Raw genomic sequence first — 22,431 nt, 5'->3', positions numbered from 1 at the left:
CACTGAATCATTGAGCGAGAACCGTGAACCGTCTCGTTGAGTTAGCTAAGAACGTTTGAAGTGGACAAAATCGATTATTAAATGAATCGATTCATTAAAACGAACAGTTCAAAAGAACCAAGTCGCGAAAACGAATCAGACATCTCGTCACTAGTTGACTCATAGTAGGAACCTAAATAAATGTGCTCCGTGACGTCACAATATTTTATTTAAGGTGAAGTTTGTTATTAAATTGGCTAACAAGTATTATATCAGAAAATATCGTATGTTAACGTTTCGAATAGGTTTTATTCGTCAGTCGTCAGTGTGCGAATGAACAGTAGTGTGTTTCTGCACGGAACTGTTTCCTAGCTGCTCTTCTTTAAATGACTGCGCTGATCAGCTGGTTCCGCCGCTAGAGTCTGTAGTTGAGTTGTCATTGCATCCCTCAGCATCCTTTCACCTTACTCTCTTCCAGCGGTCACTGCATGTATAAAGCTTGCATTTTAGTATGATTTCAGGATATAATTTGTGCATACTGTAATCGCACAGCCCACAGTTATTCAGCGTAAGTATACAGACTTTTAAAGCCTAGTATAATATTCCCAAATGCGTGATTACTGACCATCGTTCAGATGCAATTATTATTTCCTGATAACGCGCTCAAATGTATTAATAAATGTGCAGATTATTCATTAACATCACTGTAGATTTGTGTACTAGCAGATTTTAAAATTATAGACTTTCCCCCATTATTTGATTTCTTTTCTTGTATCCATTTATGTGAAATGTGCATAGTATGGCCAATAGTGTAATTTCTTTTATATTTAAAGATGTATAATCCAGTGTTGTGTATTATTATTATTATTATTATTATTTCTATACATGAACTTGTCAAATTACTATTGTCTCTCACAGTTCAGAAGATCCTCTGATTTGGCTTTTGGGTTCCCATGGGCAGTGTGCTGGCCTTGTCAACCCGTCCAGGGCGCCAAAACTCCCCTTTTCCACAAGATAGACCCTTGTCACGGTGGGATAGGAGAGATGGACGGCTACCTAACCCGGGGAGCTTTGATGGTTTGCATCGCAACTGTAAAGGTCTCTGTTGATTTTGTATGCATCTTCATAAGTTCGTTTAAAGTAAGGTATCTTAGACAGTTAGATGTCATGCTAATGTTTGTGTATCTAGATGTATTTCCACAGCAGATTGAAGGAGTGAAACTGGTGATAAATAAGACCCTCAGCAGCTTTTTCAAGGTTTGTTCATATATAGTACAGTTATGACTGTTTAGGACAGTTAATTGAAATGTATCACTATTCAGCATTGTATAGTTTTATATCTTTCCAAAGGACTAATGGATGTTTTTGGGGTTTAATTCTCACCTCAGGTCAGTCACACATTTCACCTCAGCGCTGTTGCTCCATCCAGTTATCGCTTTCATGCTGAACACCTACAATCAGACACTGACAGCAAAGAGACGGTAAGAATCTGAAACAGTGCATTTGTTCCTGTTCATGTGGATTTCTGTAGTATTAGGGCAAGATTCTTATAAAAGTGTATTGCCAAGAAGTACAGTACATTTGGGCAGAGGCATAAATAGTTTTTCTGTTATTCCTCTGCATGAACGTTTTACTTGGCTATGCTGGAAATTACATTAGAAGTTTACAAGCAGCTGTCACACTGACAAATTCAGCACTTTTGGTAAGGATTTAGTTTTCAATCAGGACAAAGTGACAGGAAAATTAGCTGTGGGTTTGTTTTGGATAAGGAGTACAGTAAGAAAAACTGTAATGATGATAATAAACTTTATTTTGGGTGCTTATACAATCAGTCCATTCTTCAGTGTCACATGTCCTTCAGAAATCTTTCTAGTATGCTAATTTGGTGTTCAACAAGCATTTCTTTATTATCAGTTAACAGCTGTAATGAAAACTTTTTATTAAGATGCATTGATGAATCAAAAGTTTAAAAGAACAAAATTTATTGGAATAAGGTTCTTTCTTAATGCTTTTGGTGAATGAAAGTAATCATTTCATAAAAATAAGTAAAGTACTAACCCAGTTATTTAAATGGTAGAGTATAAAACCATATGATAGTATACACCAAACAAATAAAATAATAAATTGGAAAAAATAATCGTTAATTATGGTTGTTTGATAGGAATGTTGTTTTCGAAGTGACAAAGGATGTTGTTCTGGAAATATGCCTTCACTTCATGTGGACATGAAATTGACTTATTTCATCATTTTGGATTGGATTGTTTACAGGCTTGGATGTTAGAGGCTTTTTTTTTTTTTACCAAATTGCAAAGTATGAGTTAGGTAACCTATTTAACATATTCGTATAATCATAATCATCGGTTATTTATAGTTGTAGTATGACTCCTACTGCATGTTATGCAATGACTGAATACTAAAAACCTGCAATACAAGCTACAGGTGTTACAAACACACCAGGTTCCACCTCCACTCATTCACAACGCACGCCCTCACCTGAGTACTGAGCACTTCCAACTGACCCTCATCATTACCCAATCACCTCGGCACCATAAATACCACACACGCACTCAATCAGCGTCCGGTCTCGTTCGCGACAAGGTCTTACCTGTATGCTAACTCAAAGGACTAACTCTTCCTCTACTTACCTCTCTCCAGCGATTCTCCGAAGATCAAGATCCCCAGTGTGCGTGTGTGGTTCACCTCCCTCCTCTGACGTCTAAACCCAGCTTTCATGGATCCATTCATCACTCTACCCAACACTACATGCTCCTCTGCTTGTGTCTATTAATAAACCCTTCTGTCTGTTACTCCTCAGCCTCCCGAGTGATCTGTAACACAAGGTTTCTTGGAAATCCCATTTCCCTCCAAACCGGACTACTCCATCATGAGGAAATCCATCTGCTGGTTCTGGAGGAATCCACCGCTGACGTGATTCTAGGGCGCCCGTGGTTAGAGCAGCACAATCCCGTAATTTCCTGAAAGACGGGCGAAGTCCTGAAGTGGGGCTACGCCTGTTTCAAGAGCTGCATCTTAGGTTGTCCAGTTCCGGCCACATCTTCTACTGAACCTCTTCCAGTTTGTTCCACTTCAATAGAGAGCCCAGTGGAAAACCAATCCATCGCCATCCCTACCTGCTACGCCCCCTTTAGTGACGTCTTCTGCCCCAAACGGGCTTCCAAGCTGCCTCCACACCGGCCGTGGGAATGTGCCATCGATCTGCTGCCGGGTGAACCAGTGCCTAAAGGAAGGATATACCCCCTATCCATTCCGGAGGAGAAGGCCATGGAGGAATACATCAAGGAGGCGCTGGCCCAGGGTTATATTTGTCCATCTACCTCCCCTGCTGCCTCGAGTTTCTTCTTTGTGGAGAAAAAGGACAGGGGTTTAAGACCATGCATTGATTATCGGGCTCTCAACAATATCACTGTCAAGTTCAGGTACCCACTTCCCCTCGTCCCAGCTGCCTTGGAACATCTCCGTGGTGCCACTGTTTTCACCAAGTTGGACCTCCGCAGCGCCTATAACCTCATCCAGATACGAGAGGGGGACGAGTGGAAAACAGCTTTCATAACCCATACTGGCCACTATGAATACTGCGTGATGCCATATGGACTTGTTAACGCCCCCTCCGTCTTCCAGGACTTCATCCATGAGGTGCTCCGGGAGTTCCTCCACAAGTTCGTCCTCGTCTACATAGATGATATCCTCATATACTTTAACATTAAATCCAAGACAAGCCCGCTGGGCGTTATTCTTCACCCGCTTCCACTTTACCATCTCATATCGCCCAGGGGTGAAAAACTTAAAGACTGACGCCCTGTCCCGATGTCACGCCCCCGAAGAGAATCTGGAAGAACCAGAAACCATTCTTCCAGAAAAGGTCATTGTCTCTCCTAATACCTGGTCCGCAGAGACCCTTTCTCCTACCGATCCTACTACGAACACCCCGCCGGGTTGCCCACCGGGACATCAGTATATTCCCAGGACACGGCGCACTCCACTCATTCACTCCGCTCACACATCTCTTGGCACTGGTCACCCGGGGGTCAATGAAACCCTCTCGTTGCTTAAGGAACGCTTCTGGTGGCCCAACATGGCCTCGGATGTCAGGAGGTACATGAACGGATGCACAAGCTGTGCCATATCCAAGAGCCCTCGCCATCTTCCATCAGGCAAGCTCCATCTCCTGCCCGTTCCCAATCGCCCGTGGTCACACCTAGGGGTGGATTTCATCACCGATCTTCCTCCAAATAATAATACCTGCATTCTTGTCATAGTGGATAGATTTTCTAAATCCTGTCGTCTTCTCCCCCTGAAGGGTATGCCCATGGCCATGGAAACGGTCGATCTGTTATTTAACCATGTCTTCAGGTACTTCGGCATCCCAGAGGATATCGTCTCGGACCGAGGTCCCCAGTTCATCTCCCGGGTATGGAAGGCTTTCCACTCACTCCTAGGTGTGGCCATCAGCCTGTCCTCCGGATACCATCCCCAGTCGAACGGGCAGATGGAGAGGAAGGTCCAGAAGATTTGACGCTTCCTCCGTACCTTCTGTCACGGCCACCAGAACTCCTGGAACCAGTTCCTTGGGTGGGCCGAGTACGCACAAAACTCCCTTCGTCAACGTACCACCGGACTCACTCCATTCCAGTTCGTACTCGGCTACCAACCTCCACTCTTCCCCTGGTCAGGTGAACCCTCAGATGTCCCCGCCATCGACTACTGGTTCCGGGAGAGCGAGAGGGTCTGGGACGCGGCACACCACCAACTCCAGCGGGCCTTACGCAGACGCAGAACGACAGCCGACCTTCGCCGATCTGAGGCCCAAACGTACCAACCCGGTCAGAAGGTCTGGCTGTCCACCCGGGACATCCGCCTGCGCCTGCCCTGCCACAAGCTAAGTCCCAGATTCATTGGCCCATTCACCATCCTCCAGCAGATCAATCCGGTCACTTACAAACTCCAATTACCCCCTGAGTACCGGATTCACCCAACCTTCCATGTGTCTCTCCTTAAACCTCACCATCCTTCTGTCTCTCCCTCCACAGAACCTGGTGAAACCGAGGCCCCCCCTCCACTCCTCCTAGACGACGGCGCGGCCTATGAAGTTAGTGACATCCTGGACTCCCGGCGGCGTGGTGGATAACTGGAATATCTAGTGGACTGGGAAGGATATAGTCCAGAGGAACGTTCCTGGGTCCCACGCAACGATATCCTGGATCCTAACTTACTCGACACCTTCCACTCCAATCATCCTGACCGACCAGCTCCCAGGGGAAGAGGACGTCCACCACGTCGTCAGGGTCCTTGGCCCTCAGGAGCGGGCCGTGGGGAGGGGGGTACTGTTACAAACACGCCAGGTTCCACCTCCACTCATTCACAAAGCACGCCCTCACCTGAGTATGAGCACTTCCACCTGACCCTCATCATTACCCAATCACCTCGGCACCATAAATACCAAACACACGCACTCAATCAGCGTCCGGTCTCGTTCGCGACAAGGTCTTACCTGTATGCTAACTCAAAGGACTAAGTCTTCCTCTACTTACCTCTCTCCAGCGATTCTCCGAAGATCAAGATCCCCAGTGTGCGTGTGTGTGGTTCACCTCCCTCCTCTGACGTCTTCACCCAGCTCCACGGATCCATTCATTACTCTACCCAACACTACCTGCTCCTCTGCTTGTGTCTATTAATAAACCCTTCTGTCTGTTACTCCTCAGCCTCCCGAGTGATCTGTAACACAAGGTTTCTTGGAACACATTTCAAATGCTGTGCAGGCAAACAAATCTTTATGAGCAGTAATCAGAGCATTTAAACAGTATTGTTCACCTAAGGGACATTGACTTGAACTCTGTTTTTAATTGGGCATAGATGTATTAAATCAGTTTAATGTGATGAGATTTTCAGTCCAATGATGTTGTGTGTATAAAGGGCTCACCCATGCTCATTGGGGAAATGGACTCCTCTGGCAGCTTAAATGCACACTCTTTGTTCCATCTGAGTGAGAAAATAAAAGCTAAAGCAGTATTTCAGGTAAGTAGCAGTGGTATGCGATATTGCACTATTATAAATAAATACTTTTGAACACTACGTGGACTGACTGCTTATCCATTAATAGACTCAACAGGCACAGTTTGTCACATGGCAGTTTGAGACGGAGTATAGAGGTAGTGACTTCACAGCAGCGGTTACTATGGCCAACCCCGACATTCTGAGGGAATCAGGTAGGATCATGTGAATCACTCATTAAAAAAGACATACTGATTTATAGACGTCACAGGAATGTGCGTTATTTGTTACAACAAAGCAATGCCTTCCAGGCAGAACAGGTTTCTCTTTGGTTGTCTTTGTATGTCATTTTGATGAATTTTTCTGTTTGCCAATTGAGGAAAATGTTTTTATGCTGTAAGTTATTATTTTCCATGCTTATTCAGTGGCACTGCATTCATTTTAAATTCCATAAGTCCACCTGCTTCTGTTAAAGGGGTCCTGTTATGCACTTTTACGAAATGGGCTTAGCACTGTTCCAGTAGCTCTCAAAAATAATAGAAAAATAGTACAAAAATACATTACATTTTTCCAGTCTTTGTACTGTATTTTTAACATATTATTTTGATGAGTATGGGACAGGGACAAAGAATACAAGAAATACATCATGCCTGAGTCTAAAAAAACGGGACGTTAACAGAGAAACATGGCCAGAGAAACATGTTAAGTTCACATATTTGTTATTCTACTTTAAAATGTGGGTTTTGTGCGGTGTTGCCAGGTTTTCACAACAAAACCCACCCAATTTCTACTCAAAACTAGCCCAAAAGTAGCCAAAATGCATCCCTGGTAAAAAATAAAAATGTAAGGGCTAAATATTATGTTATTTGGGTCACTTAAACCTGAGGACACTTAAAAAATACCTTGCAACAGTTTTAATTTAGCCCAATTCTTTGAAAATAAAAAGTGCAGAAACAGTGGTTCTGTGTCTGAATGTCTGTTTTTGTTTCGGTCCATGTGTCCACCCACTGCCAATTTATTTTGAACACCCGGGTTGCCAGTTGGTGGAAAATACAGCATATCGAAGCCATGGAAGCCAGCATATGAACAGGGTCAGAGATCACAGATTCTCCCCACCATAAAAAAAAGCCATGGCATCCATCTAAAAATCTGAGGCATAATAAAATGCAATTAATTTAAAGTGTAAGCCTTGCTGTCTTCCATTATCAGTTGTGCTCCCTCCTGTTGCATGTCCTCAATCTGGCAACGCATGTGAAGAGACAAGGCTCTCCAATATTTTGTATTCGGACTGTAGTTCAACTGCTTGCTGTCAGTATCACTCATTACACCTATGATGTTGTTATCTGTTTGTGCATTTGTTTTTCTTTGTGACAGTTATCATGGTTGCACACTTTCTCCAAAGTGTATCCCCGCAGCTGGTTCTGGGGGGAGAGCTGGTGTACCATCGAGGTCGAGCAGAAGAAGGGGGCATACTCACCCTGGCAGGACAGTACTCGGGTTAGAGCGGTCATCTGTTTGTTATAGTATAAGTCGTCCTAAACTGTGTGACATCTTCAGTGTCTATCATCCTATTTGTATGTACAATGTTTTTCTGTTTCTCAAAGGCACTTGAGACTCAAATGTCCTATCTTTTCTGTCTTAGGGCCAAATTGGGTTGCTACACTGAATGCTGGTAAAGGAGGTGCACATGCCAGCTACTACCACAGGGCAAATAAACAGGTAAGGTGGTGTAGGATAAGATTTGTCACAGTAATAGATTCGTAATGCTGCAGCCTGTAATTCATCTCCACAGATTCAGGTGGGAGTGGAGTTCGAGGCAAGCACTAGGACCCAGGAAACAACCTTTTCATTTGGTTACCAGATGGAACTTCCTGAAGCTAAAATGGTCTTCAAAGGTAAGGAGGGCAGATATGCTCACTGTGCAGTGTATCACACATTAGTAACTACTCAAACATTGGAACGGAGAAATCTTTTTTTATATCAGTTTTTATTTATTCTATGGAGCCCCAGAATTGACATGCAGAATAAAATATTTATATCATGTTACCTCATTTGAAATATATTGTGTGCATAATTTACTAATCCGTTCTGTTCATAGAATGCTCACAATTTCCTTAAAACGAGGTTATAAATTAGTACATCATGCTGAAATATTAATATGTCATGGAAACAAATTGTATATCGTGACCATAATATAAATATTTTTATTATCTTTTTAAAGTTATTAGCTATTTCAGCCTTAAGTGAGTTTCTTTGGAGGCCAGAATTTCACCCTATATTTTTTAACAAATTGTAACCATTTCCTGAAATACTCGTACTCAAATTTGTGTTTTGTTTTTCATACTTTCCATTTAGACTGTAACAGCAGCATTCAGGAAACAAACATCCCATTAGAATATACAGAGACAAATGACATGTCTTATAATAGAAGGCCTTTTATTAACAAATTTCTGTGTTCCACCCTTTTTTTTAAAAAACACTTGTCTAGTTTGCATTCTGTGCAAACTCCATTTAACCACTTTGACCTTGTTTAAATGCACAGAATTACACAGATCTTCCCTCTAAAATCAGCACAGAAAATGAAAGAGGTTGCAGACTTTAGTTTGGCCTGGCAATAACAACTAAACTTTAAACTAAAATTTACTTGCCATGAGATTGTGTGTTATACAAAAGTGCAGTCTAGAATCCTGTAGTCTAGAAGTCTGTAAAATTGGAGTGGGTTGGCACTGTTTCTTTCACTGATTTATAAATAAGTTAAATTAAACAAGCAAGAAAAGGTAACTTATTCTATACACTTCTGTGCAAAAATCTGGGTACTGTTTTTTAGTGCTTTTGAAAGAAGTCTCACAATTAAGGCTGTATAGTTTGAACAAAAATACAATACAAACAGTAATATTAAGATATATGTATATTAAAATTACCTAACTAAAAAGTAGTTTGAAATGTTTGAAAATAGAAATGAATTTAAAAAAGTGTTCTATTGCCAGGGGGCCGCCATTAGGAGTTAAAGGGGATGTTATGTGACACACTCACATGTGGCCACGACAAAATTAAGTTAAAATTAAGTGAACCCCGGTCACCGTGTAAAGGTACAATTGCAGGGTCTTTTGTATTGAGTACATAAATATATAAATGTATTTGTAGTATACTTTGCACAAAATAAATGTGTTTATGTATTTCAGTAAATGTATTTTTCACTAGGGTAATGTGTGTAACAGAATGATGACATTCACGATTAATATTTACTGTAACTCATCATTTCATCATCGTTTTTTTAGGAATGTTGGACAGCCGCTGTATCATTGGTGGGGTTCTGGAAAAGCGGCTTTACCCTCTTCCTGCCACATTGATCATGGGTGCCTTTGTCAACCACAGAGCAGACAAGTTACAGGTCGGTCTTGGGGTCAATGTTGGTTAGATACGAAACCTAACTTAAAAGAGGCACCGCTTAGGACTGGGGACTTCATCTCTGCCCAAACACACTGGTCCACCACAGACAATGGACAGAACAGGCAAGCTAATCAAAGCCCTCTTTGCCATACTGGACAAACATTCAGTTCATGGGAAGCAGGAACTAGGGCTGAAAAAGACTGGGAATATGCCCTCTATGTTGGTTTCATCCTGAACCAAGGATTTTACTGCTTTGGTCTTATATTGGCCCCAAAGTAACCACCTGAGATAAATATTCAAAGATTATCTTACCTAAGAAGAAGATGACAACTTTTGCAACAGTTGGAGGAGACCACACAAATGAATATATAGTTTCAACTTCCTGTGACTTCTCTATTAAAGATCTATTTTTTTTTAGCAAAGTCCAAATATAATTCAATGAACATACACAGAAGAGAGGCCCATCTCTGATGCAAGTTTAAATATGTCTTTAACAGCTGTTCAGTTTGGTTCATGTTGATAAATGCAGTTGTCACTAAATTAACGTTGTAAAATGCGGTGGTTGTTCCTGTAAATTACTAAACTGTTTATACTTAAGATTAAGCACTAAGGTGAAGTGACAATTGACATTTGGCTGCAGTTTGTATGCTGGCCATGTGATTAATGAGATTAATGTGATGTTTTGGGGTGATTCGTCTTTTATGTTTCAAGGTTGATTGTTGTTAAAACGAACAGATTTGAGCTTTTTCATTTTTGTTATATAAAGGACACATTCAAACTGTCTCAGAAACTTTCACCATGCTCTCATTGTTTTTTGCTACATTTTCAAATTCCCTGACTGTATCCAAGGGTCAGAAGTATTGTAAATACTTTTGTCTTCAGGTCAAATCTAGATATCATTATAAAGAGCTGCTGTAAATAAAGCAGTGAGTAAATGGATGTGTTCTGTCAGTTTTCTCAAGCACCTATCTCACAGATGAAAGTTATGAAAGTTATGAATTGGGAATTTTGAAACTGAGTGTTCAAGAGAAAGTATATCTTAGATACAGGATCATTAAAATAAAAAATAAGTTTTATACTGCATTTACACAAGTTAACACTTCCAATGGTTGTAGAAATAAGTAGGTGATCCAGCCTCAAACTAACTCGTGAAAAACACTAGCACTTGTAGACATAAAGGTTATAAGGCATATGCAAAATTTCTGTATCCTTACATATTATAAGGATACTGTATTCCCAACAATTATTCCTAAGGGGGGAAACTATATAGTCCCAACAAACAATGATTTATGAAGAAAATCTTGACTGCAAGTTACATATCATGTTCCCATTCCCTTTAAGTCATTTCAGTGTTGTTTCAGTTCAATTTAATAACAGTATAAAGTTCTTAAATTTTGAAAGAAGTTCACTTTAGCTATAAGCAGCTCTGCAGAAGGTAGTAATTTTGTTATCCAGCTCAAGTCGATTAAATTTTCATTCAGTAGAGTTTGTTAACTGTGACGATTTCGCAAGATGTGATTCATCTGTAAAGCAGTTCTATTGAAGACAATCATCCAGCGTATTTCAGTTTGTTTCAACTAAGCAAGCTAAAGTCAACAATTGCAAGGATCCCACTCTAAACTCTCAAAATGTAGAAAAAAAACCTGGGAAGAAACCAGGCTCAGCCAGGGGACCGTTCTCCTTTGGCCAAATAAATGAACATGTTATCTGATATGAAGTTGTAGATAGTTATATTTGGGCATAGATGTATTAGATACATCTGAAATTTATCTGGGAAGAGAATATATAATATATTAATAATAACATATAATGAAGCTTCTGCTATATGTTCTGAACAACATGATTCTCTTTATCAGTATTTGTGTTTGTAAATGGTGCATGCTGGGTGGAGACTGATGAGGTCGAAAGACGAGATTCCATCCTGGAGACTGGAACAACCTGTTTTCATGTTTCAGGTGACAGGGGAGGGGCTTAAGTCCCAAATATACCTTTAGATCAGTATAGAAGTCTGGACTTGTTTGATACAGTATGTTGTCAGTGTAAACCTGCAGATAGTTGTTCTCTCATTCTCATTCAGTAGCATGTTTAGACAGATAAATGTTTTTTCTTTTTAAGATTGCTTGGAAATATAGCTTGACATTCCTCTCAAATCTTTATCTGTGGTGAACGAGTGACGCTTTGATAGTAGTAGTATTTGTCTTGGATCATTTGTTTAAACCCATCTCAGTGTTCAGCTGGTATGGAAGATGGATCTGCTGTCTTCAGGACTGGTGTTTTATTTATAGAAACAGAGATGACTCCAGTGTGGTGAGTGTGGCTTGAATTGTCCGTAATTTATAACTGAGGCTTTAATTGAACGCTTACAGTTTTTATTTCAATTGATTGATTTCTCCTTTTGGTATTGTAATGATTCTAATATTATAGTTGTAAATGTGTTTTGGCCCTTTAATTCAAATATTGTTTGAACCAAACTAATCATGCTATTTTGCATATTTCTATTTATGTAATACTGTTATTCATCTATATTTGTATTTCTCCAAACGTCATGTTAAATATTACCTGCGATCTGTTGTAATTATGTGTCTTGTACTGCTTTTTGCAGGGGCGATTGATGATAAACGTCCAGCCTTTTTTAAAGGTTTGACATGATTTAATGACACAATGACCCGCTTTCTAGTCTGCATGTTCACTTTGCTTCATATATGTCTGAAGCCATCTAAAGGTAGTGTACTTTTTTCTGAATCTGAACTGTGATTGACATAATGCAAATGGTAGCCTTCCTTTTTAATCTCACAATGCAAATATATAAATACTGTTTTTTCCATGCACACACCCTGTTATTGTCAATATGTGTTGGCTTGTGTATTTTGGCACTTTTTAAATTTAATTGGTTTGTTTTGTAATTAATGCAACAACAATTTTTTTTCCTTTTAGCAATTCTTTCTCCTCCAAAGAATCTGACTGTGAGATTATTGGATTTTAAGGCTATAGCTGAATGGCTTCCTGGACAAGGAAATCCTCTAGATACCAGATACACCTTGGAGTTTATAACTGCACAAAAAATGTACATACAGACATTCACCGAAGGGGAAAAAAAAATCAATCAATACAAAAAATACTTTGTGACTTCTCAAACAGATAAATGTTTTTATTTGTATCCGTTTTTTGGGTAGGTCTGGAGGAAAGTGGAATCACACTCAACACTGCACGAACACAGCCATACTGAAATGCCAACTGACTTTTGATGGGCAACCTAATGAACTTTATTTTTGGAATTATTTTGTGAGGGTCAAGACAACATTTAAAGGAAAGAGCTCCAACTGGACAACTACATCAAAGTCTTTCCAGCCATATGGAGACAGTAAGCTCAAATATATTTTATAAGACTTTCAGAATTAATGTAATGTTTTGGTCAGCAAAGCTAAATAATGCTCCTCTAAAAAATGGTTGTTTTTGACTTTCTGTTTAATTATTCTGTAGCACTCCTGAGTCCCCCGATTGTAAAAATCTCAACTGAACAAAAGTCCATTAAAATTAACTTTAGTCATTGGCTGGAATTAAAACCAGAGGTCAAACCACTGGAATACCTGCTGTATCTTTTTGAGAGCAGTCCTGCAGGGGAATTAAAGGTAAATGCATTATATTTTTGTCATGTACAGTCACTGATTATTACAATGAAATGTCTACATGCATAAATGCATTCATTTTTTGTTCATTATTTTTAATTGTAGTTTGTAGCTATGATATCAACGTATGAATCTCCTTACATTTTTCATGATGTGCCATCTGGCAGGAACTATTGTGTTAGTGTTTCTGCAACTCATCAACAAGCCTCGAGGGACAATAACTTCAACACCACCAAATGTATTTTTCTATTAGGTAATGGATATATTTTTATTTATACTGTTCAGCGTGTGTATATCCATAGAGAGAGAGAGAGAGAGATTAATATTTTTATTCAGCCAAGATGCATTAAATTGATAAAAATTGAGTGAGTAAAAATGTATAATGTTAGAATAGATTTCTATTTCAAATACAGTAAATTCTCTTTTAAGCTTTCTATTCATTAAACAATCCTGGAGGAAATATAGAAAGAAGCACTCATTCTGACATTTAAAAAAATTATAATATGAATTAAATAAGAAGAAATGTTTCTTGAGCAACAAATCTACATATTATGAATTCTGAAGGACCATGTGACACTGAAGACTGAAGTAATGATGCATCACATGAATATTACAATATGCTTTGCTATATTTCTGATCAATTTAATGCAGCCTTGGTGAGCATAGCTTTACTTCAAAAATGTTGCAGCTTTATTAAAACAATATTGTTTTTGTGTTAATATTTCTTATAGATTCTACTAAAAGCTTTGTGCTAGTGGTGTGCATTGTGGCCATGCTGCTGATTACTTTTTCAACTGGGATTTTTTTGCCTTTTGGTTGTTTTTACCACATGAGGCTTCAAATCAAGAATCTCCGCATTCCAAAACCTTTGGTATGTTCCTTATATAGTTCATAAAGCTTTGTGTATGTCCTAATTTGACTTTAGAATTTAAGTTGCATTTATTAGTTGTTATATTGAAATCATAGTGAACATTATTATTATTATTTAACATTACCCTTCCAATTTGTTTCATATTTTTATATACGATATACATTTATTATGTGCATAGGCCTCAAGTCAAAATTCAAAGATACAAAATATCCAAATATGTGGCATTTGCAAACAAATGATGCTGGAGCTTTTCTAGGAACTAACTTTTTTTTCTGAGCCACTCTTTCTAAAAAAACAACTGTTCATTATTAATATTAGTTAACACTTTGACTAAAGTTAACTAATGGAAGGTTGTAAAGTGATGCCAAATAAATAAATGGAATGCATGGTAGAGGTTCACTATCCTTTACAGTAATACAGTGTTTGTATGTCCTTTACAGATTGTTATTCCAGGATATAAAAGGGTCCTAAAACCAACCCCTGAGGAATCCCAGCCAATCACAGTGACCCCACCAAAAAAAGAAATGAACGCAGAGAGACGTTTTTCTTCATCCGAGGAAGACTCCAAGGATGGCTCTGTGTTCTATCAACCGAGAGAAAACTTTACATTATCCATCGCCAGTGTCAACCCACCAGAGCAAGATGAGGAGGCTGAGGCATCAAATCAGTATGATAAGTACACACTGGCTAATGATATAGAAGATAGTGAAGAAAATGAAATATCTGAAATGGATGATGAAAGTATGCATTCAGGTAGTGAGTCTGAATCAGCATCTCTCTGTGATAATACTTTAAACAATTCAAGATCATCCCAAATACTACAAACGGTTACCATGAACATGTTTGTAAACTCAGAGATGGATAGCAATTATGCAGAAGAAACTCTTTTCTTTTCTTCTGGCAGTGGCTATGAAAGAGAAGTCCCTGCTGAAGAGGAGGAGGATAGCTTATTTTTGTTTGATTCTAACTCAGAGAGTGGTTATGAACCAAGACATGATATGACAAGCATTATAAACATCCAAATCTCTAGTATCTAAACTATGAAGGCCCTTAAAGAGGATATATATATCCAGAACCAACTTCCAAAGGTGGAGTCGACCTTTCCCCTGACCAATGCAAGTAGAAATGCAAACTCTTTAGAGATTTAGTTTAGTGATGCAGAAGATCAGAATATTCATAACATGAGGCAATAACACTTGGTATAGAAGCAAAATCTGGAGTTTGTTTTACCTGGAGAGAACTATCGGTTAATATTCCCTTTCATCGATAGCACTTACAGTTTTCTCCTGAAAGAACTCACAAGAACTCCTGCATCAGAAACGCTTGGATCTTACAGATATTATGATCCGTTTAAACTCTCAAGCTGAATTCTGTATGGTCACATAGAAGGAACATGGCTGGTTAATGGCCATCTTATTGCTGGTTGCCCAGTTGAGGGTCATGTTGAACACAGTTTGAACTATGAAAGTGTGCCTAGTTCAGGAATAAGTTGGAGCTACACATCCTGCAGTGTTTCACTGGGATGCAACTCGTCACACGACAAGCCGTCTAGTCGATAAATGGGCATTCAGACACTTTGATAACAGAATCCAGGTGCTACATGAAGCAGATTAAGATGCAGTGCAATACTGACTGACCAGAAATACTGGACAATTGAAATTCTAAGTGTTTTCTTGTGTATTGTATGTCATCCAAAATTCATATCATAATTATAATATCATAATTTACACAAATTGGGATCTAAGACCACTGTAGTGAAAATCTCTGTATATAAAATCTGATTAAAGATTAAAATTACTTGGAAACAACTGCAAAATGTTGAATGGTGGTCACTCCAAAAAATTTATTTATGTAATAGAAGTTACTACCAATACTACCAAGAAAATACTAACAATGAAAACATTCTCTCTTTACAGCATCATTTCACAAGTGCTTCAAAAGTATATTTTACTGTTCCCACAAATGTTTTAATGGAATTCTCTCTTAAAATCTTTTAATTTTTTTGTCTCTTTGTGTGATTTTAAACTGACATAGAGATATTTTGTAAGATTGTAAGACAGTATTTGTAAAAACTAATGTTTGGAAATAGAATGTTTGGCATAACACTTTTTGTGTTTTGACTAACACAAAATATATTTTAAAAATCTTCATGTATCTTTCAGGACACAACAGTTTTATTGTGCTGGTTTTATTTCCATATCATATCTTACCATATGTATGTCAGTGTGTATGTATGTACACTTGTTTTCTGTAAAGGACGTTCGAAACATTTTCTATTATAAAATGGTGCTACAATATATAATCAAAGATTTAATTATCATCATAGATTATTATGTATATTGGGGAACTGTCTTGTATTTGAAAAATCAGCCTGAGAGTGTAAAAGTTTATATGTTTACATGAAATGTTACTGTAATGCTGCATAATTCCTTACTGAACTATTTCAATGGTGCTAAAGAGACTATTTTTTATGGTTTAAGAATGATTAACCCCTATATAAAAGAGACGAGAAAAAAGTAAATACTATACATTTATTTTTATGTATGATTTTGAAGTTGCAAATAAATATTGAAAAACATACATATGCAATAGTGCCACTATGGAGTACATATCATTTCTTTCTACTGTCTTTCTATTTACACATTCGATTGATTTGAAAGATTACTTGACATTTGTAGAAAAAAAAGTGAGTCTCTCATTACTGTATTCCCTTTTCTTCTTGTCCCTTCTTATTTGTTCTCCAGTCAGTCTCCCCCAAACAGAGAAGAAAAAAATCCTTTCCTTCCATCTTCCCCACGTAAACGCAGTGATTTGGTGGTGCGAGTGCCTCTTTGAAGGCCTGTCCGTTCTTTGTCGTTTTCCTTTTCTTTTTGTTGTAGTTGAACCTGCTGACATATCACTAGACGCATGTCCTCCTGGAACAAAAATTTGTTGGTCAACCAAAGGAAAGCAAAACTAGATTTTTTACATTTTCTATATATAATCAATACTTATTAATAAATTCATGCAATGTATAGTTGAGGTTAACCATAATTTACAATAAAACAGTGCATGTTCTATACAGTGTGTCACTGCAGGAACTAAAATGGTCCTAAGACTAACCTCTGAGGAACACCCAACAACTGCACTTTAATGGGTGTTTCTGTGAACTGTGTTTCTGATGTCAAATACGGCTCTGTGCGATGCATGGTAAGTATTCTTTTTATGGAAAAAAGTATGAATAGGGCTTCTTGTAGTAGTACTGGATTAGAAATCAACTACAAGTTACAGTACCAACCTGCCAAGACTCAACTTCCTGAGAAAGTGCCACCTTGTGTCTGATAGTGTTCAGAAGCTGTTGGTTGAGTGCATCACGTTCTTGTCGGGCCAGACTGATCTCCTCTTCCAAGGCACTATGAGTAATAAGGAAAAACAGATAGGGTTGGATAAAGCAATAGACAGTTTCAATCTGTCCTCAGACTATTATGCAAAATATCTCCCTTTCATCACATATCGTTAGCTTATCACTTTATCTCTGGCATTAAATATGACACACAGAGAACAAAAAGGTAGCGGTTGAAAAGCCTTTTGATCCAGTTCTCACCTGTAAGTAGGTTTGCCAGGACTGCTACGAAATGGTTTCACCTCCTCCCTCAGCCCTTCTAATTCAGTTTCTCTAGACTGTACCTGATGAAAGAAAAAACATTGCATAAAACTTTAGATGCAGATACTCAGTCTATATGCATGCTATTGTGATGTCATTGTATCATGTAGCTAACCTCTTTCTGTAACCTCTGAATTTCTTCTTCTTTTTCTTGCAAAATGGCTGAATGGGCCAAAATGGTTTCTTTCGCCTGTTTGAGATAAAAATGAAATCAACCAGTCACCAGAAATAGAAAGTGTGGTGAGGAAAAAAAAAAAGCTGAGTGAGGAGAAAAACAAGCACTTACATACGTTAAACCTAAACCTCAACCTAATTTTTTTTGTCACTTGCAGTGTAAGTAATTATTTGCTAAAAGCTAAGTTGAAGCATGCACACCTATCTTTTCACTAAGCAGGGGTTGAGCACTACCTGAGACTGTTGGATCTCACTCTGAAGTGACATAGGGAAGCAGGTAGCCTCCCCCAGACTGGCCTCTTCTCCCAGGGCTTGAACCCTTTGCTGTAGCGTTCGGTTGACCGTGCGCAGCTGAAACACTGTGCTGTGCTCCTGTTCCAGCTGTGAAAGAGCCAGAGACAGCCAGACTGAAACTCTCTAGGGATGGATGTACTCTGACCAGCGAAACCTAGGCTGCCCAATTCCCAATTCTCATACTATTTGTGACCCTGGGCCACAAAACCAGTCATATGGGTCAATTTTAAATGAGCTTTCCATTGATGTATATTGTTATGATAGGACAATATTTGGCAGAGATACAACTATTTGAAAATCTTGAATCTGAGGGTGCAAAAAAAGTTAAATACTGAAAAAACTTTTTCAGTAGTTGTCCAATTAAGTCCAAATTAAGATCTTAGCAATGCATATTACTAATTGAAAATTAAGTTTTAATATATTTAAAGTAGGAAATGTACAAAATATCTTCATCGAACATGATCTTTACTTAATACCCTAATTATTTTTGGTATAAAAGAAAAATCTATAATTTAGACCCCTATAATGTATATTTGGCTATTACTATAAATATACCCCAGCGACTTAAGACTGGTTTTGTGCTCCAGGGACACATTTAGGACCAACAGTATTTACAAGTGCAAATAGCAGCCTTTTTTTGTGATATGCTATTTACACTAAGTGCAAATATCTATAGATTCTATTTATACCATGTTAAAATAGCATGATTTTTTGCTATTTATACTACTTACTGAAAATAGTGACGATAATCTGCACCTTAGTATTATAGTATTATAAAACAGTCTGCAATAATAACTTATTGAGTCTAATTTAATGGATGCTACCTTATTGGGACAATAAAGCCCTCCCTACACCTACCCTTAACCTTTTGATTATTTACTTCATTTTCATTGAAAATAAATGCTTTGATCTGAAATTTGAAAAGGGAGAAAACATTTTGGCAAGAGGATTTGAAACCGGGTCGATCACGTCAAAATATATATGACACACGTTTGACCCTCTTAATATACAACTGATAAAATTATCCACCCTATAGATATAGTATTAACAAACTTTGATGCAATAAATTGGGTATTCCTAAAAATGAGCATCCCTCCAAAAACATCTACTTTCCTGTCTCTTTTTAAGAGTTGGAGAATATAATTAGCTGTATTTTTAGGGGTTATTATAGCACAATTGTATAATTGTTCAAAGCCTGGCTTCGGCCATGAATGTAGGGTGTAAATTCTAACTGTATACAGTATTTATATTTGATATCTATCCTACATAAAGATTTGCTCCCCATCTGCTATATACAGTACCTTCCTACCCAAATTCTATCCTCTGGCACATCTTCCTCACCTCCGTTTCTTTATCTTTCAGACTGGTCTGTAGCTCAGTCACCCTCTCTCTCAATCCATCCCTCTCAGATCTCAGCCGGTGGTTGTCTTCTTGAGCTGACTTCAATCTTTCATCCATATGAGTACAGCGCTCTTTCATAACCCTGTTCTATGATACAGGATCAGTAGTCAAAAATAACAGACAAAAACAGTGAATCAACAAACCTATTTGATTATTCTGCTAAATATCAGAGTTGATCATGTCAAAATATCAGAAGATTAATTGGCCTGGCCAATTTATAAGTTTGATCACTAATTTTGGGTATACCTCTGCTTGCAGACTGTCCAGTCTGGCAGAGCTTATGGATTTGCTTAAACTTGTATCCTCCATTTCTTCCCTCAAAGAACGAAGCTCAGTACGCAAAGTATGCTCTAAGGCCACTGCCTGGAAGAGAGAAAAAAGAAAGATTTAAAAAGGTTTAGATGTAGTCAAACATTATTTCTAGGACTGCTTCTGACAGAATACAGATACTCAAACCTGCTGGTCTTCATTCCAGCCCTGTATACCACTGTGTCAGTGTTACTACGTCACTAGACATGTTTACCCAAATGCATCTGGATGGTTTTGAAAAGATTTCCAAGAAGCTGTTAAAAACAGGAAGCTGGGGACTTAAAGCTTCTGATTGGTCACCTCTGCCAGCTGTTCCACAAGTTTTTGGTTGTGGCTGGACAGCTGAGTCAGTTGCTCACTCTCCTCCCGACGCCGGTCACGACTCTGAACGTGTTTTTGATCCAACTGCGCACGCAACGCTGTGATGTCAGCCTGCAGTTCTGCTTCCCGCTGACCTGCCTCGAGGTCCCGCACCTCCAGACGTCGCTGCAGCACGTGTTTCTCCTGCTGCATAGCCTGTTGTACAGAGACAAACACACTTTGTCAACAATTCACACACTTTAAAAGAGTTCTTTAATGATGTTAATAGGTTTGATTTAAAACTATATCCACCTAAATGGCCCTTTTGTGGTGAAATGTTTATTTTGAGGTTCTAGAAGGTGTTTTTGAAAGTGGCGTAATGGGTATAATGTAACCTTTATAACAGGTTCTATCATTCAGGTTTTTGGCACTATTTGAGACCATTTATACAAACTCTCTCTAAATGAAGATCCACCATATACTATTACTGTTGCTGCATCATATGCAACATAATGTCACCATGCAGGAGATATAAACACTCAGAATCCATAATGTTTGTGTGTTTGCTTCTTTACCTTTATTTCTTGTACGTTCTTGTCAAGCCCTTTAGTAGATGTTTACCACTGTGTAGTTTTCAGCATCTTAAGAAACTGTTTTACACTACCATAAAATTGTTTCTCTTATTGCTCACCAAGCCAAAATTCATTAGATCTAAATACAATAAATAAACAGCAATACTGTGAAATATTATTCCAATATTCTTTTTTCATTTCCAAAATATTCTGAAAGTGATTCTAACAACATCGTTCCTCTGTGTTGTTATAGTTGGGGTGTGGACTATCGCTATTGTCATAGAACTGAAATGATTATTAAAACGTTATAGTTTGTGGTGTTAACAGGCCTTTATAAATACTCCATCACTTCTGAGCACTCATTTTCATTCATACCTCCATCTCCCTTTCCATCTGCTCTATCTGAGTAGCCAGCTCCTCGTTTTTCTCCAGCAAAGCTTGGCCCACCTCAGCAGCCAAGATCAGGTCCTTCTCCAGCAGCGTAGGACTGCTGTCATCCTGAGGTGAGGCGAGGAGATCATCTGCTCCCATTGTGGGAGCCATGATCCGGTGACCGGAGGAAGAGTGTGACGAAGAGAAGGGGAAGAAAGAATCCTCCAAGATGGGAGAGGGTAGGTTCTCCTTCCTGAATGGAAACATTGGTCCGTCCCTCAAGTTCACGTCTAAGCAGGACTCCAAGTAACCGTCCTGACAGTCAAAAGTTGTTAATCTGCATCCTTCCCAGTCTAAATGTCTGATGCATTAGTATAGACTGGATTTTCAAGAAAAAAAGAACCTGACACCTCTTGGTTTTTTGTATATCCTTCAAAAGATGATCAACCCTTGTGTGTGTCACATGTAGGGTGTCCTGAGGCTGAAGGTTCCTCCGAGGGTGAAGAATCAGTTGATTTATTATTGGCTTTATCTTGAGTCTTCCTTAAAAATCTCCCTATGGACAGAAACGTGTTGAAACAGGTGACAATTTTGTTGGAACTCACCCTGAAAATTATGACACAAAGCTGGCAGGTGTTTTCATTTATAATATCTAATCCTCCTGGACTGTAAAGAGCTTGGATTTCGTCCCTATGCAGTATGTGTATCCAAACACCACATTATCTATTTCTACCTTTGAGCATTTCTATTGTTGTCTAGGAGCTTCTTTTGTGGACATGACCAACATAACAAAGTTTCAGTCTTTCTCTCGCATTCCAGTAGTCATTCAAGACTCCTCAGTGGCCCAGTGACTACAACCCTTACAATTGGCTAAACAGGTTTTAAAGAGCACAGGTAACTACGACATAGGTGACCTGATATTTCACCACTATTTTATTTAGTATAGCTGTAAAGTGTTTTCTTGGAATAAAACAGGAACTGTCTGTGGATCATAATGGAGGAAACCCAGGCACAGGATGATATAAATGGATCTAAACCAGAAACTCTGGCTAAAGTGTTTGTTATTAACATAATGCGGTATTTTAATTTCATTGAAACTGTTGAATCAACTACATTAGTCTAATGTAGTGTAAATAAAACAGCCCAAATTGTTTGTCTCAACTTCACAGCAAATAAAGGCTTAATTAAAAAACTTAAGAATTTGAATGAATGTTTTATATTCAAAACAAATTAATTATAAAAATCGGTAATAAGGCGTCTCTGAGCACTATTAATGTTCCTATTTACTATTTAAAATAATTAATGCTTTGTTTTTCCTACCTGGTAAGTTCCTGCTCCAAACTCAGCACAAAAGGTGACAGGGAGGTACTACTGGTCGCCTTGGAAGCGCTGCTGTGAAACTAATTAAGCCACACCTTCTCATGGCGTCATCAGTTCAGTGGGAGGAGCCCAACACACAAAAAGGGTAGGTGACGCTGACGTCAGGCATTC

At 38.6% G+C, this 22,431-nt stretch overlaps 3 protein-coding genes across 7 annotated transcripts; 2 read left to right on the top strand and 1 right to left on the bottom strand.

Annotated features, from left to right (window-relative positions):
- Positions 1-341: 341 nt before the first annotated feature.
- si:dkey-71l1.1 (uncharacterized protein LOC569883 homolog) lies at positions 342-10,313 on the top strand. Of its 2 annotated transcripts, none has more exons than XM_059549877.1 (10): positions 342-547; positions 898-1,077; positions 1,183-1,236; positions 1,368-1,460; positions 5,911-6,012; positions 6,098-6,203; positions 7,363-7,485; positions 7,631-7,707; positions 7,781-7,883; positions 9,267-10,313. In XM_059549877.1, the coding sequence occupies exons 2-10, from the start codon at positions 1,024-1,026 to the stop codon at positions 9,404-9,406; spliced, it is 852 nt and encodes a 283-aa protein (XP_059405860.1). In that variant the 5' UTR covers positions 342-547; positions 898-1,023; the 3' UTR covers positions 9,407-10,313. The 2 variants fall into 2 exon arrangements, with proteins under 2 accessions (XP_059405860.1, XP_059405859.1); XM_059549876.1 differs by having other exon boundaries at positions 348-547; positions 1,169-1,236.
- Positions 10,314-11,489: 1,176 nt separating this feature from the next.
- Positions 11,490-14,966, top strand: crfb12 (cytokine receptor family member B12). Of its 3 annotated transcripts, none has more exons than XM_059549870.1 (8): positions 11,490-11,685; positions 11,981-12,016; positions 12,313-12,442; positions 12,552-12,739; positions 12,859-13,007; positions 13,110-13,257; positions 13,736-13,875; positions 14,316-14,966. In XM_059549870.1, coding segments are annotated over exons 3-8 (1,224 nt in total). In that variant the 5' UTR covers positions 11,490-11,685; positions 11,981-12,016; positions 12,313-12,440; the 3' UTR covers positions 14,913-14,966. The 3 variants fall into 3 exon arrangements, with proteins under 3 accessions (XP_059405853.1, XP_059405852.1, XP_059405854.1); XM_059549869.1 differs by having other exon boundaries at positions 11,981-12,100; XM_059549871.1 differs by lacking the exon at positions 11,981-12,016.
- A 1,428-nt stretch (positions 14,967-16,394) lies between these two features.
- On the bottom strand, positions 16,395-22,378 carry bicdl2 (BICD family like cargo adaptor 2). 2 transcript variants are annotated; one of them, XM_059549872.1, is made up of 10 exons: positions 22,261-22,377; positions 20,944-21,496; positions 19,997-20,212; positions 19,634-19,750; positions 19,328-19,474; positions 17,927-18,073; positions 17,634-17,708; positions 17,459-17,541; positions 17,153-17,267; positions 16,395-16,790 (listed from the first exon to the last, which is right to left on the bottom strand). In XM_059549872.1, the coding sequence occupies exons 2-10, from the start codon at positions 21,205-21,207 to the stop codon at positions 16,620-16,622; spliced, it is 1,335 nt and encodes a 444-aa protein (XP_059405855.1). In that variant the 5' UTR covers positions 21,208-21,496; positions 22,261-22,377; the 3' UTR covers positions 16,395-16,619. The 2 variants fall into 2 exon arrangements, with proteins under 2 accessions (XP_059405855.1, XP_059405857.1); XM_059549874.1 differs by lacking the exon at positions 17,927-18,073 and having other exon boundaries at positions 22,261-22,378.
- Positions 22,379-22,431: the final 53 nt, after the last annotated feature.

Source organism: Carassius carassius, chromosome 5 (assembly GCF_963082965.1).
Source record: "Carassius carassius chromosome 5, fCarCar2.1, whole genome shotgun sequence".
NCBI lineage: Eukaryota > Metazoa > Chordata > Actinopteri > Cypriniformes > Cyprinidae > Carassius > Carassius carassius.
This window is presented reverse-complemented; position numbering and strand designations above follow the sequence as displayed.

Bases quoted from the DNA above. Each gene is read 5' to 3' on its own strand.
- si:dkey-71l1.1 (XM_059549876.1), top strand. From the start codon at position 933: ATGGGCAGTGTGCTGGCCTTGTCAACCCGTCCAGGGCGCCAAAACTCC. The intron at 1,461-5,910 runs GTAAGAATCTGA...GTGTGTATAAAG, and splicing joins ACACTGACAGCAAAGAGACG to GGCTCACCCATGCTCATTGG. The intron at 7,884-9,266 runs GTAAGGAGGGCA...TCGTTTTTTTAG, and splicing joins AGCTAAAATGGTCTTCAAAG to GAATGTTGGACAGCCGCTGT.
- crfb12 (XM_059549869.1), top strand. From the start codon at position 12,040: ATGACCCGCTTTCTAGTCTGCATGTTCACTTTGCTTCATATATGTCTG. The intron at 13,008-13,109 runs GTAAATGCATTA...TTTTAATTGTAG, and splicing joins GTCCTGCAGGGGAATTAAAG to TTTGTAGCTATGATATCAAC. The intron at 13,258-13,735 runs GTAATGGATATA...TATTTCTTATAG, and splicing joins CAAATGTATTTTTCTATTAG to ATTCTACTAAAAGCTTTGTG.
- bicdl2 (XM_059549872.1), bottom strand. From the start codon at position 21,207: ATGTTTCCATTCAGGAAGGAGAACCTACCCTCTCCCATCTTGGAGGAT. The intron at 17,709-17,926 runs GTAGTGCTCAAC...TATCTCAAACAG, and splicing joins GTGAGATCCAACAGTCTCAG to GCGAAAGAAACCATTTTGGC. The intron at 16,791-17,152 runs GTTGGTACTGTA...TTTTTGTTCCAG, and splicing joins AGGAAGTTGAGTCTTGGCAG to GAGGACATGCGTCTAGTGAT.